The sequence below is a fragment of the Mustela nigripes genome, chromosome 9 (assembly GCF_022355385.1).
Source record: "Mustela nigripes isolate SB6536 chromosome 9, MUSNIG.SB6536, whole genome shotgun sequence".
Lineage (NCBI taxonomy): Eukaryota > Metazoa > Chordata > Mammalia > Carnivora > Mustelidae > Mustela > Mustela nigripes.
Genome location: NC_081565.1, coordinates 5,779,551 through 5,796,000, shown reverse-complemented (window position 1 = coordinate 5,796,000; position 16,450 = coordinate 5,779,551). Strand labels below are relative to the sequence as shown.

The window sequence follows — 16,450 nt, the reverse complement described above, 5'->3', positions numbered from 1 at the left end:
TTACCAAAAACAGAATGCCCAGCACTGGCCATTTGTTTTTATTTTGCTCATTTTTGAAGTGGTGCATTAGTTTTACTTCTAAGCACATCAAAGCTTCAAGATCTGTTTATGGTGCTCTTCTAAGAATTTACAAAACCAATCAACTCTTAATTGCCTGTACTCCTCCCTCTATAAAACAAGTCCTACATAATGATTCTCAGGAAGGTAAATAGTTCAGCAAACAGATCAGCCACTATCCAAAAGGGCAGCATATCATGACAGTTTTGCTACAAGATGGGAGTCCTGAAGTTAAATAAGAGTGCGTGGAGGGAAGCGCCTTTCTGGCTCAGTCAGAAGAGCACGCGACTCTTGATCTCCGGCCGTGAGTTCAAGCCCCACATTTGGCATAGAGATTACTAAAAAAATAGTAATAATAAAGTTAGTCCTTGGAGGAATATCACTGTAACAAGAGCTCAGAATTTTACCATTTTAATTCTAGTTTTTCTGATCACCTAAACATATATTGGGCAATCCGACCCCAAAAGACCCAAATAGCCTGGACTTGTCCCCGGAGCTCCAAATGCATGTATTTAACTATTGACTTGGCATTAAATATACGTCAATAGCTAACAGGCAACTTGCAAAGACGTACAGCACGATACTCTTGTTCTCCTCCACATCAACCCCAATCTTTCAGTTCCCAGTATCTTACACCCTTATCTTTCTCCATAGCATTTATCATGATCACATATATTATATAAAGGGGTGCCTCCCTGGCTCGGTTGGCAGAGCATTAGGCTCTTTTTTTTTTTTTAAGATTTTATTTTTTTGACAGACAGAGATCACAAGTAGGCAGAGAGACAGGCAGAGAGAAGAGGGGTTAGCAGGCTCCCCACACAGCAGAGAGCCTGATGCGGGGCTCAAATCCCAGGACCCTGGGATCATGACCTGAGCCAAAACCAGAGGCTTTAACCCACTGAGCCACCCAGGTGCTCCAAGCATGAAGACTCTTATCTTGGGTTTTGAGTTCAAGCCTCACATTGGGTGTAAAGATTACTTAAAAATAAAATCTTGAAAAAATACAGATACATATAGAAAGATCACACAGAAGGGCAGTATTTTTTACATTTTGGTTCACTGCCATTTTCCCTTTGCCCAGAATAATGTCTGGCCTCTGGTAAGTGGTCAATACTATTTGTTGGATGAATTCGTGGTGACTAGGCAGCACCGGAGTAAATCACAACCGGAGAACCACAGAATACAAAGAGAATCTTAGAATGGTTTATGTTGGTCAGTGGCTGGCGGGATAAGGAGCTCCAAAATGTGGCTACATTTTACATTTCTTAAAAAGAACTAAAGCGAGCAGAAACCAAGAATGCACAAGAAGGAATCAAAGCGTGAGACAGCGCTCCCTGAGCCGTATCAGAATGACCTAGGAGAGCTTTTCAAATGACAGATGCTCAGACTTGCCAGTTTGGGAAATGCTATAAAGTGAGAAACTGATGAACACCCAGTACCAAATCTGGGTCCTTGAATGTAATCTCAGGGATGCAAGACTGAACAGAGATTTGAATTAAAAAGGTCTAAACATAATCAAATACCCTGCAGACTGTCTAAAGAAAGAAGAAAGAAAAAGGAACCATTTCTATAGCATGTGTGAAACAGACTACTCTATTCTTAATGCAAATCTATCCCTCCAGAAGAGACAGAGGCCTCAGGTTTCCATAACTTGGTGTTACGAGACATGAAATTCATCCAAATTTATTTTGCTTTGATGCTCTCCAAGAAACTTGGTATAGAATTTAGCTTTCCACATAGAGTAGCCTACAGGGAGAAAACGTGCAGGTCAGCAAATATGAAAATCTCGTCTCTTTATGGATACACTTCTCAATATACATTTAAAATGTGCAGGGACGCCTGGGTGGCTCAGTGGGTTAAAGCCTCTGCCTTCGGCTCAGGTCATGATTCCTAGGGCCCTGGGATCAAGCCCCATATCGGGCTCTCTGCTCAGCAGGGAGACTGCTTCCCCCTCTCTCTCTGCTTGTGATCTCTGTCTGTCTAATAAATAAACAAAACAAACAAAAAAAGAAAGAAATATTTAAAATGTGCATTTCAGCTTATCTGTCAGTCTTGGGAATCTGGTGAGCAGGAGTCACCTCCAGGCATATTGAAAATCCCAAATCCGTTAGCTTAATAATCGAAGTAGAGACCCCTGGCCAAACCCAACCGCGGTAGTGCCATTGGAGCAGGACCAGAAAGAGAACCAGAAAGAAGTGACTGTAGGCTTTGGTTTTGTGCCCAGCTGAGGGACGAACAGACCTGAGGCTGACATACTATTTAACCCACAAGCCAAAGCGGTGAATTGGCCTCATCCTCCCAATCCCCCGGCTCGCCAGCCCAGACGCACCCTGCTAGAAGCATCCAAGGCCCCCTAGCAATTCATTCTAAGCTAATTCCACCCATATAAAAATAGTACTAGGGGCTGATCTGTACTCCAACCCATGCAATGAACCCAATCAGCCTCGAACCTACCAGGGCCTAAAGCAATTAGCTTCTGTCCAACCCCCACCCTGCAGGAAGGAGACAACGTGACTCCCTGCTTTCCTCCTTTCAAGGCCAGCTGTGTGCCCTCAAGGTCAAGCCACAGGGCTCACATAGCTGTCAACCTCAGTCTACCTTTTTAGGCTCCTCTTCATGTGCTCTGTTCACTCCCCAGTCCCATGTACTCTTTTAGGTTTGGACATACCATTGTATGACTTTAAAGCTAGAGCCCAGAGTCTAGCTCCCGGCTCAGTGAGGAGCCTGCCTCTCCCTCTTCCTCTCCCCCTGCTCGTGCTCACTCTCTAATAAAAAAACAAAATCTTAAAAAAAAAAAAAGAATTAAATCTATCCTGGTTGGGGGGGGGGGCGGCTGGGTGGCTCAATGGGTTGAAGCCTCTGCCTTCCGCTCAGGTCATGATCCCAGGGTCCTGGGATGGAGCCCCGCATTGGGAATCTCTGCTCAGCGGGGAACCTGCTTCCCCCTCTCTCTTTCTGCCTGCCTCTCTGCCTACTTGTGATCTGTGTCTGTCAAATAAATAAATAAAATCTTTTTAAAAAATAAATAAATAAATACATAAATAATCTATCCTAGGATGAAACTCTCCATGTACACCTTAGTATCTTTAGAAAATTGAACAACGCAAGTAGACAACCTTTTTTTTTTTTAAATGGAACATTATTTAATGATTAAATCCTCATTGTACCAATGAGAAATCTTTTTTTAAAGTGTAATTAACATACAGCATTATATTAGTTTCAGGTATACATTATAATGATTCCACAATCGCACCCATTACTCCGCACTCCTCAGGATCTGCGCACTCTGAATTTCCTTGATCTCTTTCACCCATCTCTCCACTCCCTCCCCTCTGGCAACCATCAGCATGTTCTCTGTATTTAAGATTCTATTTTATTGCCTCTTTATTTTTTTCTTTGTTTGTTTTGTTTCTTAAGTTCCACCTATGAATGAAGCCAAACGAGATCTCTTCCTCTGACTTATTTCCCTTAGCATTTTATGCTCTGGGAGGTCCATCCCTGTTTTTACAATGGCAAGATCTCATTCTTTTTTATGGCTAAATCATATGCCACCACCTCTTCTTGATCCCTTCATCTGTGGGTAGATGCTTGGGCTGCTTCCATATCTAGGCTATTGCAAATAATACTGCAATAAACATAGGGATGCATGTATCTTTTCAAATTCGAGTTTCTGTCTTCGGTGCAGCTGGCTGGCTCAGTCAGTAGAGCAGGTAACTCCCATCTCAGGTCATGAGTTCAAGCCCATGCTGGGTGTGGAACCTACTTAGAGTTTTTGGGAACCTACTTAGTGTTCTTTGGGTAAATACCCAATAGTGGAATTACTGAATCATATGGTAATTCAATTTCTAGTTTTCTGAAAAGCCTCCATATGGTTTTCCATGGTGGCTACACCATTTTTCATTCCCATCAACAGGGCACAAGGGCTCCTTTCTCTCTACATCCTCACAACATATGTTTTTTCTTGTCATTTTGGTTTTAGCTATTCTGACAGGTGTAAGGTAATATCTCTGTGTGGTTTTGATTTGCATTTCTCTGATAATGAGTGACGTCGAGTATCTTTTCATATGTCTGTGAGTCATCTGGATGTCTTCTTTGGAAAAATGTTCAGGTCTCGGCCCATTTTTAATTGGATTATTTGTGGGGTTTTTTGGGTGCTGGGTTATACAAGTTCTTTATATATTTTGGATATTAATCCCTTATCACATATATCATTTGCAAATATCTTCTCTCATTCAGCAGGTCATCTTTCTGTTTTGTTGATGGTTTCCTTCACCATAGAAATGCTTTTTATTTTGGTAGAGACACATATTGTTTACATGCCCGTACTACCCAAAGCAATCTACAGATTTAATGCGATCCCTATCAAAATACCAACACTTTTCACAGAACTAGAACAAATAATACTAGATAACCTACTTTTAAGGCTAAGTAAATTTAAATCTAAAAATTTGAAGTCACCGTGAAAAACTAAATTTGTATGTACAAACACACTCATAAAATCCAAATTTCTTTGCCCAGACAATGCCAGGCATTTCCATATATATCCATCCTAGGGCAGATACTTTTAAGCTTCTTAGTTTTCTTTGTTAAGTAGAAGTCAATCTCAAACTAAGCCAATATGTAGAATAATTCATCAGATTGTGGTCTCAAGCAGCAAACATCCAGCTTTTGGGCGGGGGGACGGGACATAATGTGACTTCAGAACAACTTTTTTTAGAAATTGAGACAGAGGGACGCCTGGGTGGCTCAGTTGGTTAAGCAGCTGCCTTCGGCTCAGGTCATGATCCCAGCGTCCTGGGATCGAGTCCCACATCGGGCTCCTTGCTCCGCAGGGAGCCTACTTCTCCCTCTGACTCTGCCTTCCACTCTGTCTGCCTGTGCTCGCTCTCACTCTCTCTCTCTTACAAATAAATAAATAAAATCTTTAAAAAAAAAAAAAAAAAAGAAATTGAGACAGAACTGACATATAGCATTATTAGTTTCAGATGTACAACATAATGATTCTGTTTGTATGTATTGTGAAATGATCACTACAGTCTAGTTAACATACACAGTTACAATTTTTTTCTTGTGATCTGACAGAATAACTTTACTTTTTTTTTTTAAGATTTATTTATTTATTTATTTGAGGGAGAGAGAGAGAGAGATCACAAGTAGGCAGAGAGGCAGGAAGAGAGGCAGGCAGAGAGAGAGGAGGAAGCAGGCTCCCTGCTGAGCAGAGAGCCCGATGTGGGACTCAATCCCAGGACCCTGAGATCATGACCTGAGCTGAAGGCAGCGGCTTAACCCACTGAACCAGCCAGGCGCCCAATAACTTTACTTTTTAAAATTTTTTTCAAGATTTATTTATTTATTTGAGAGAGAAAGCACATGAGTGGGAGGGGCAGAGGGAGAAGAAAGAGGAGGAGATGTAGGCTGCATCCCACCACCCACAGATCACAACTAGAGCCAAAACCAACCAAGCATCAGATGCCCAAAAGACTGTGCCAGCCCAGGGTCCCAACCACAAGATAACTTTTTTTTTTTTTTAAGATTGTATTTATTTATCTGACAGAGATCACAAGTAGGCAGAGAGGCAGGCAGAGAGAGAGGAGGAAGCAGGCTCCCTGCGGAGCAGAGAGCCCGATGCGGGACTCGATCCCAGGACCCTGGGATCATGACCTGAGCCAAAGGCAGCGGCTTAATCCACTGAGCCACCCAGGTGCCTCCACAGAATAACTTTTTAAAAATGTGGTAATAATAGCCAAACAAAGCTACTTCCCTTGGAGAGGTAACATTAAAATTATATCTTAGCAGACCCAAGTATATTGCTAAATATCGGTATGGTCAGCGTTTTGGAATGCATTTATTTTTAAAAAGATTTTTATTTATTTATCTGAGAGAGAGAGGGAGAGCACAAGTGGGAGAAGGAGCAGAGGGAGAGGAGAGGGAGAAGCAGACTCCCCACCAAGCAGGGAGCCTGATGCAGGGCTGGATCCCAGGACCCGAGGATCATGACCTGAGCCGAAGGGAGATGCTTAACCGACTGAGTCACCCACGTCCCCGTGGAGTGCATTTCATATTAAAACATTTTTTTTAATGAAAAGAGATAAACATTCATGGTCTCCTAACACCCAAACTTCCTTTCCAAAGCAACGATTTCCAGGCATTTTCCTACTATTATTTTATTGTTAACATGTAAAAAGAATTTTAAATCGAAGGACAAAGACTTCACTGTGAAAACCAGAAGGCTAGGACAGTGAATTGCTCGTTTTTCAGGAGTCCTGACTGCAGCAGAATTCTGCAATTGGTTTCCAAGGAACAGAGCTTTTTTCCTCCCCATTATTACATTAATTCGGATTCACCCATCACCTCTCACTGTGAAGTGCTCTCAAAGCACTTCACAAACAAGCACTCACCTTTCTGATTTCTCGGGAAGAGGAAGCAAACGTCATCATACCACTTTACGGGTGGGGAAACCAAGAAACAGAAATGCGAGGGCTTGCCCAGCACTAATGCTAGTAAGTGTAAGGTTAGGCAAGGAGCACAGCCCTCGCTGGGCCCTGCTGTGCTTTCTCTCTCATCTGGCAACGCCCACACCATTGCTCCCAAGAACCTGCTGGGTATTTTAATGCATTTCAGGAACCCGCTCTCAGTTTTGGTTGTGCAAACAAAATATAAAGGGAATAGATCCCTTTAAAGGTGCCATGTTTTCTTTTGCTGTAGATAGCAGGGGAGATGTTTTTGTTTTCTTAGTCCCTGAGAACCAAAACTTTGCAGGTCCTGCATGGGACTGCCAGAGCACCCCCAAATGGTCAATTTCTAGAACCTCTTCATTCTTTCCCAATTTAATAAAAAAGAAATGCTTTTCTTCAAGAACAACAAAAATACTTTACAGCAAGACATACTTTTGGGACACAACGAAATCAGAAACTTGACCTTACTCTTAATACTTTTACAAGTTAATTTCTTTAAACTAGAAAGGAAGAAAAAAATTAACTTTGGATTTGAAAAAATGAAGGAACCACTAGACACACACGAGACACCTGCTGGAACATATGCTTCATTCATAGCAGTTTCCGCTGGGGCTGCAGTGCTCAGCCCAGGGAGTCACTGGCTCTCCAGGCTTCTCGATATGAGTAACGGCAAAGGGTGTACAGAGCCAAACCGGTATCACTCATGGAGAAGTATGAGTGAGCAATGGGTAAAAAAGGGCTTGTAAGCTATAAATACAGAAGATACAGTTTCCCCAACTATGCTTGTCTTGTATCAGGAAAAAACAAACAAATAAACAAAAAACAAAAATACAACCAACGTAAACCTGTAGCACGAGTGCGAGCATTCGTGGTTTGATAGAGTCTGGTCAGTAGCTTCACCGCTCGGAGTCTCCTTTATTAAATGGAGAAAACTAGGGGCGCCTGGGTGCCTCAATGGGTTGAGCCTCTGCCTTCAGCTCAGCTCATGGTCTCAGGGTCCTGCCTTGGGCTCTCTGCTCCGCGGGGAGCCTGCTTCCCCCCATCTCTCTCTGCTTGCCTCTCTGCCTACTTGTGATCTCTGTCTGTCAAATAAATAAATAAAATATTTAATAAATAAACAAATAAATAAATAAATAAATGGAGAAAACTATTAAGCTTACACAGTTCTTGTTAGCTTATAAAAGGATACACTTAAGTCTTCTAATCAAGGTGCACTGGGCACTTAACAACAGGGTTCTCTCCTGTCTTCGCATTTTAAGAGATGGGCAGAAGAATTTTGGTTCTCTGTCTAATTGCTCAGAAAAGTGGGTTAGCGGGCGCCTGGGTGGCTCAGTGGGTTAAGCCGCTGCCTTCAGCTCAGGTCATGATCTCAGGGTCCTGGGATCGAGTCCCACATCGGACTCTCTGCTCAGCAGGGAGCCTGTTTCCTCCTCTCTCTCTCTCTCTCTGCCTACTTGTGATCTCTCTCTGTCAAATAAATAAATAAAATCTTTAAAAAAAAAAAAAAAAAAAAAAAAAAAAGAAAAGTGGGTTAGCCCCGAGTGGCTCGCTCAGTTGAGTCTTCATCTCAGCTCCGGGGTCATGCATGATCTCAGGCTTGGCTCCACACCGGGCATAGAGCCTGCTTAAGGTTCTTTCTCTCTTGGGATCCCTGGGTGGCTCAGTTGGTTAAGCGGCTGCCTTCGGCTCAGGTCATGATCCCAGGGTCCTGGGATCGAGTCCCACATCGGGTTCCTTGCTCGGTGGGGAGCCTGCTTCTCCCTCTGCTTCTGCCTGCCTCTCTGTCTGCCTGTACTCGCTCGCTCTCTCTCCTTCTGTCTCTGACAAATAAATAAATAAAATTTAAAAAAAAAAAAAAAGGTTCTTTCTCTCCCTTTCCCTCTGCTCCTCCCCCACCGTCCTCTCTTTCTCTAAAAATAAATTAATAAATAGTAAAAGATACATTAGAAAAGGGAGGCAGCAGGCTAGCATTACGAGACGTGGTGAAGGAAACCAGAGGCTCTAAATAAACCCGGTGGGGCCAAGAAGAAGAGAAAAGAACAGCAACACACTGATGACTTTCAAGCTGGATGGTGAGGCCGTAAGGCTCATGGTATTACTCAGTGTAAGCATGTTTGAAAACGTCCATAACAGGGCGCCTGGGGGGCTCAGTGGGTTAAAGCCTCTGCCTTTGGCTTGGGTCGTGGTCCCAGGGTCCTGGGATCAGGTCATGATCTCAGGGCCCTGGGATCGAGCCCCACATTGGGCTCTCTGTTGAGCAGAGAGCCTGCTTCCCCACCCCCTGTGTGTAAGGTGACAGGGCACAGTGCAAACGAAAAGATCACAAGAACTATAGATTTTATGCAATTGAGGAGCGACTTCTACTTTCCTAATCTGTAAAGAGGGTAGAGAAGCACAAAGGTAGGCTGTACCTGCTGAACTTTATACACTGAATGACCGACGTTAGTCTAAGAGCTAATTCTTCGTAAAACCTTCATTCTATTTACTAGAATGGCAGGTTCTAAATGTCAAAAAATGCACAACACAGCTATTGTGATAGTATAGCTTGAATGTGAGCAGGTATTGTAACTTTTACAATATGAAATTGGAAGTTTCCTCTTTTGGTTGTTGGGGGTGGGTGGTGGTTTGAATCTATTTAAACTGAAGTTGTTTAAACTTTCCATATATTTAGCACAGAATTTACGAAGGGGATGAGATTTATGAGTTAAAAGTTGGTCCAGTTGGAGGACCGTGACTAATCAATATTAAAAACTTGTATACTCAGGGCGCCCAGGTGGCTCAATGGGTTAAAGCCTCTGCCTTCAGCTCAGGTCATGATCCCAGGCATCGGGCTCTCTGCTCAGCACGGAGCCTGCTTTTCAGCCTACCTCTCTGCCTAGTTGTAATCACTCTCTCTCTCTCTGTCAAATAAATAAATAAATAAATAAATAAAACAAATAAACAAAAAAAACTTGTATACTCTCCAAAAAAAAAAAAAAAAAAAAAACCCACCAACTTTTATACTCCCAAAATTCTGTAACATAATATACATAATTTGGCCTTTTGTGATTTTAACATTCTTTTAAAGATTTAATTCTTAAGTAATCTCTATACCCAATGTGGGGCTCAAACTCACGACCCCGAGATCAAGAGTCATACACTCTACTGACTGGGCCAGCTAGATAACCCCAGATTTTAACATTTTTTTAAACGAGACACATTAGTAGCCTGAAACTAGTATGAGTATATGTTACTAAAAAAGGAAACAAATATTTCATTATAAACACTAATTCTAAAAGATTTCACACCCACATTCTAAAATCTAATTAGATAATTTCCTAGGACATTCATGTATTCTTGGTAGCTTGCAATTTTTAAGTGTCAAAATAAAGCCTTGTTTTTCAATGTGGGCGGTGTTGATGAAACAAGTATGAGTAATACTTGCAGGAAACATAATATTAGCTTTAGCTAGGAAGTGGGTGATCCTTGAATAGTCCTCCAGAGAGCATTTTCCGTGTTGCACAGATGTAAAGCACAAGTTATATTATAAGGTAAGCACAGACATGTACAAGACTCCATCAGAGTGCCTAAAGTACAGTGTTACTGACCAAAAATGCTATTTACACAAATTTTCAGGTTTATGTCTAGATAAAGTGAAGTCAACAAGCTGATGAGGGAACCGAGACTGCCAGAGCTCCCATTTTTGCTTTCTATCTACTAACCAGAAAAGGTGGTGCCAAGCCCATGTAATGACAAGGCAGGGATGACAGAATTAAACTCCATTTAGCCTATCTTCGAAGGCCGTTCTGCTCCACTCACCACAGATCTGGCAGTTATGAACATCTCTCTCCCCTGTTGGTCTGGCTATGTTTTATCCCAAGTGGAAATCTCTGAATGCTTAAGAACAAAGGCGAAGAGCTAGGAGTCCTTGCGAATTCTGCCCTACATTTCGCATCCTGCATTCTCATTTCCTAAACTGGGAACTATTAAGTCAATTACTCCAAGATTAAGAAAGAATCAGTAATGCCTGGTTTACAATTTTAACTCAGTGTAAAGTGTTCTTCTATCAAGCACACTCATACTCAGCCGGCATCAGCACCATGAACCCCAGGGGAGATAAGTCTTCAAGCCTTACTTTAAAAGTGAGAAAGGGGGGGTGCCTGGGTGGCTCAGTGGGTTACAGCCTCTGCCTTCGGCTCAGGTCATGATCCCAGGGTCCTGGCATCAAGCCCCACATCGAGCCCCTAATCGGACTCTGCTCAGCAGGAAGCCTGCTTCCTCCTCTCTTTGCCTGGCTCTCTGCCTATTTGCAATCTCTCTGTCAAATAAATAAATAAAATCTTTAAAAAAAGAAAAATAAAAATAAACAAATAAAAATAAAAGTGAAAAAGTTACCTGACTGTGCGTATTTGCGGGGCAGGAGGTATATGGGAAATCTCTATACCTTCCACCTAATTTTGCTGTGAAACTAAAATGGCTCTAAAAAATAAAGTCTATTTAATATATATATTAATATATATATTTAATATATTTAATAGAAGTACTATTTTCTTAAAAAAAGATGCCTAAAGTTATCAAAAATGTTTACGACTGCAAAAGGGCAAAAAGGTGTTAAAATTACCCTCCCACTTTAAAAAAAGCAAATGTTAAAAGGGGAAAAAAGATCCATTCGTTTATTCAATAAATATTTACTGAATTCCTACTATGAGTCAGGCGTTGTTCTCAGTACAGTTGGTAGATAACTCTTTTCACGGCTGCCTCTACAAAGTGCACCCCACCATCAGTATCGCCACATTCAACATACTGTGAAATGTACATTGCATGCCTGGCATTGCCTTAGAAACTCAGGTTAAAAAATCTCGCTGCTTGCTTTCTTGCTTTTGAGATTTGGGGTGACTCCGTTTCTTATTAGCACCAAAGTAAAGCCATGAAGATAGCAGAGAGGACACTGGGAGACCACAAAACTGGGTTCTGTCATTTAGTCATTTGTTAGCGGCAAAGATTAGAATAATTATGAGGAAAGCTAAAATTTCCAGTGGGTTTATTTATACTTTGCATTAATGAGCAAGTGAATAAAAAGCTGAAGTGATACTTCAGTAACTTGTCACTTCCCTTTACGAAGTAAGTAAGTAACAAAAAACATTCAAATGTGAGAAATTTTTGCTTGGCCATTTCTCCAACGATCAGTCACAACTTCAACAAGCCAGTGCAATCAATTTACACTATTAACATGACTTTTTTTTTTTTAAGATTTTATTTATTTATTTGTGAGAGAGAGAGCACAAGAAGGGGGAACGGCAGGCAGAGCAGACAGAGGGAGAAGCAAACTCCTCGTTGAACAAGGAGCCCGATGTGATACTCGATCCCAGGACCCTTGAGACCAGGACCTGGGCCGAAGGCAGATGCTTAACCAACTGAGCCACCAGGTGTCCCTAACATTACCTTTTGTAACAAAGGCTTGAGTAAATGCAGTTTGGTTAATCTCAGAAACATAAATCTCTCTCCTGACTCTGATTTTGCAGACTAGAGTTAAAACCTACTTTATATTCTTCCACCAAAATAAGTAGATATCCTTCAATGTATATGACATGAGTTGACCAGTATCTTGCATACAGTAATTGTTCAATTAAAAAATTAAGAATTTATTAAAAGGGAATAATATGCAGTGGGGTGGAGGGCCCTGTGTGGTTCAGCCAGTAGAGCATGCAACGTGATCTTGGGTTGTGAATTTGAGCCCCGTGTGTGATGTGGAGTTAACTTAAAAATTAAAAAAAAATAAAATAAAAAATAAAAAACCACAAAAAATAAAAATTTAAGAGTTGTACAGAAACTACTTAATTATATCCTAATCACTTTAAAACAGCCATTTGTGGGATGCCTGGGTGGCTCAGTTGGTTGGACGACTGCCTTCACCTCAGGTCATGAACCCGGAGTCACGGGATCGAGTCCCGCATTGGGCTCCCAGCTCCACGGGGAGTCTGCTTCTCCCTCTGACCTTCTCCTCGCTCATGTTCTCTCTCACAGTCTCTCTCTCAAATAAATAAATAAAATCTTAAAAAAAAAAAACAGCCATTTGTTATGAACTTCTGATACAAAAATAGAAAGCCACCATTTAAATACAAGCTAATCCAATAAAGTTATTATAAATTACGGGTTTGAGTTCATTTTTATAGTGGTATGATAACTTCCTGACATTTCATGATTTGTCAAAGTTTCCTGGAATATGAAAGTGTAACCCTAAAGAGAGGTGTTTAAAAAAAAAGAGAGAGAGAAAGGATTTTGTTTGTTTGTTTTAAAGATTTCTTTTATTTATTACAGAGAGATAGTGAGAGAAGGAACACAAGTATGGGAGAGCTGGAGAGGGAGAAGCAAGCCCCCCAACGACTGGGGAGCCCGACATGGGGTTCGATCCCAGGATGCCAGGATCATGACCCGAGCCTAAGGCAGACACCCAACAACTGGGCCACCCAGGCGCCCCAGAAAGAAAAGCTGTACTTCACCTAAAGGAGGACGTGCAGTGAAAGCAGGCCTAGCAAGCGTAATGTGCCCATTAGAAACCCATGGGTCTTAAAAGCCTGTGCTGATCTTGACTAAAGCCCTAAAAAAATGTGTAAAACCTGGTGTTACTTGCGAAGGTCTATGAAGCCACCTGTTACAAATAACTCAGGCCCATCCAAACCATAGCGCAGCCTCCCCCCACCTAGAAACATAATTCTACCAACTTGGGCTTTGCAACCTATCGTTATCTCATTACCCACGTGCATGAGTCCAAGCCACCATTCAGGGAAAACCCTCAATGACTGCTCTCCGCTGGGCCGTCTGGCGCTGCCCAACAGGACACTTCACCCAGTCTCTTACCACCGAAGCACAGGAAGCTTCTTTTTCAGAATCCTTCATTATGCCAATTTTTTAAAAAAACCTCAAATACTGATAAAATAAAGCAGCAGAAAAGAGACATTTTGTTGCCCTTAAATCTCTTAGCATTTCACTCTATAACTCGGATACTGCACTTCTTTTACTAGTGCAAATAATGTGTTTATTCCTTTCCCCTTATTAGACTATAAACCACTCAAGCCCAAAAGCTCCTACTCTAGTGAAATGCTTTTTCACACACCCCCTCCTTAGAAATCTTTTCCACTCACTTTTATTGTAGAACATTCCAAGCATACACAGTAGGAAGCACCCCTTCATGAGCCCTTCTACGCCCATCACCCAGCTTCAACAAGCACCACCTCCTCACCACGCCTGTTTGCCAACATCCCTACCCCCATTTATTTTGAACCAAATCAAGACTTCGTATCATACATCACAGATATTTCGGTTCCTATTTATTTCCAACAACATTGTCCTGGCTTCCCCACCCCCACCCCTGCGGCCCCCTAAAAGAAGTACACAGAACAATGCAGGTGATTAGAGCTGTCCTTTTCTTCCCACAGCTACCTTCTCTTTCCCCATCACCATTTACGCCACTCGCTAACATCCCTGGGATGTCCACGTTGTACTCAGCCCCTTTAACCCTGCCTATTGCACTTAAAAAATACTGTATTTTTTCCTCCATGGCCCTTTCTCTCGTTTGAACAAGCGAAGAGAGAGCGGGCCAGGATTTCTCTTGTCTGGATAAAATTTACTTCTGATTTGCTAAATCAGATAAGCTAAAAAGAGCCAAAGGGAGTGGAAAAGGAATGGAAGACGAAAGAAACACTGCACTTAAATGATAGACTTTGCCTAAGATGTACAAATACTGAAAACCATCAGTTATTTTCTTTTAAAAATGAGTATTTGTAAACATCAGCTGAAATCTTGAGTCCTTTTGGACAAGAAGATGTTTAGAGAATACATCACTAATTTAAGGGAGCTTTTGCCTTCAGGATTTTGGGGTCAATGACAGTAGCTGTTTCTGAGCCTAAGAAACGGTTATGTAAAAACAATTAAAGCCAAAAATAAATAAATAAATTAATTAAGGGAGGATGCGCTCTGTTTCTATAGCTGCTCTAACCTTGTTTTATTTTGACGGGAGATTTCTTGGCCTCAGCTCAGACAGCAACCACCACCCCACACTTTCTCCTCCACACCCTTTACAGATGGAATTCCGAAAGGAGGCACTTTTTGAGTTCATCATGGGAAATGGCTCATCTTGAGAACATTTCAGAGCAATGACTGAGAGATTTCATCCACTCCTCTCCCCGGACGCCGCACTGCCCATCTCTTTCCCAGGGATTTCCCCGGGAATCCAGGGAAAGGCAGAGAAACAAGCTCCATGCCACCAGCCACAGCCTCTCCTCCCCGGGGAGGCCTGTGCACTGCCTCGGCATCCCCTGGTCGCCCGGCTCCGGGGAGAGAGCTTCCAGCAAGAGGTTCCAGACACGGCGCGTCTTGTTTACCCACCCGCAGTCCCAGGTTAAGGATCCCAGAGGGCTCCCCTCGCCGCCAACCTTCCCCACTGTAAACTGTTTCCTCTGAGCAGTTAAAAGAATGATTTCTCCCGCGAAGCCTCCCCCTGAACAGGGTCACACAAGCTCTCCCCCTAACTCGGATTACTCTCCCCTCCAGGCCGAACGCCGCAGTCCCCGCCGCAAATCCAGGATCTGAGCTGCTCGGCTAGAACTACAAGTGCGCCCCGCGCCGCCACAGGTCAAAAGTCCTCGCTTCTAGAGGGAAGACACCACTTCTCGCCTCTGCACCCCAAAATCCAAGACCTGAGACCCGGCCGGGCCGAGGCCGCCCCGCCCCCGAGAGGAGCACCGCCGCCGGGGGGAACAGCCCTAGGCAGTCGCGGCTGGGGCGCCCGAACAAATAACGCAGCCGGGAAAATCCGAGGGCCTCCACGCCCCCCTCGGAGCTGCTCAGCCGCGCGACGGTTACTCGCCCCGAGGGATTAAGGTTGCTCTTTCCACACACCACACTGGCCTCGGGGCGCCGGGGAGAGGGAGGCCGGCCCGCGCCCTCTGCCCCGGCCGCCCGGGGGACCCAGATCCTCGCCCCCTCCTCGGGCCGCGGGGGGACTCAGATCTGCACCTCCAGCCGAGCCCGCCGGAGTGGGGGGGACCCGGACGCCAACCCAAGCACCGGGGCTGGGGGGGGGGGGCACAGGTCCGTGCCCCCTTGCCCGGGCCGCCGGGGACTCAGATCCGCGCCCCCAGATCAGGCCGCCGAGAAGCCCCAGGTCTGCGCCCCCTCCTCCGGCCGCCGGGGGGACCCGGATCCGTGCCCCCTCCTCCGGCGGCCAAGTACTGAGACCAGCTCCCCTCGCCTCGGAAGGGCGAATCTGGCTTGCACCTCCTACTTGGGCCGAGGCCGACGAGGGGCACCCAGCCCCCCCCACCCCCGTCTCCTCCGCAGGCCTCGGGGACCCCGACCAGCGCGCCATCGCCTCCACCGAGGCAGCCCGGCCCGCGCCCCCCCTGACCAGGCGCGCCAGGCACCTTCCCCCCAGCCCCGCGGGCCCGGCCCCTCACTTACCCAGAGCTCGGTGCCCCAGCTCATGGTGCAGGGGGCGGGAAGGGGCGCGCCGCGCGGCAGGCGCGGCTCTCGGGTCCCCCTCCCCGGCGGTCCCCTCGCCCCTTGAGATCCCCGCGATCGAGGAAAGCCCGGCACGCGCGCGGCCGCTGCCTCTTCTGGCTCGCCGCTCCTCGCCGTGGGTCTCCTCAGCCGCTCCTCCTCCCCGTCGCTCCTCTGCAAAATGGCCCGAGGAAGCAGCCGCCGCGGCCGCCGCAGCGCCCGCCAGCCCGCCCCACACCCGGAGAGCGAGGGGAGGGGGAAGCGAGGGAGGGGCGGTGGGAGGGGGCGGGGCCGCGCCGGGGGCGGGGCCGGCCTGACAGCTCGCGCACGCGCGCGCCCCGCCCCCTCCCCCGGCCCACCCTCCTCCTGGGCGCCCTCCAGCCTGTCCGCCCCGCCCGGGGGTCCAGAAGGACGCAGAGAGGGAGGCGGGAGGGCGTCCGGGACCGGGAACCGGGAGAACT

General features: G+C 45.1%; 1 protein-coding gene across 15 annotated transcripts in view; it reads right to left on the bottom strand.

Annotated features, from left to right (window-relative positions):
- The window catches only part of FNBP1 (formin binding protein 1), a 144,423-nt gene extending 128,191 nt beyond the window's left edge, over window positions 1-16,232 (bottom strand). For 14 of the 15 annotated variants that reach the window (XM_059410544.1, XM_059410543.1, XM_059410546.1 and 11 more), the window contains exon 1: window positions 15,951-16,061. In XM_059410544.1, the coding sequence (XP_059266527.1) occupies window positions 15,951-15,974 (24 nt within the window). In that variant the 5' untranslated portion in view covers window positions 15,975-16,061. Of the gene's footprint in view, window positions 1-15,950 lie in introns of all 15 variants that reach the window. The other variant, XM_059410558.1, reaches the window with a different exon arrangement.
- Between the last annotated feature and the right edge of the window lie 218 nt (window positions 16,233-16,450).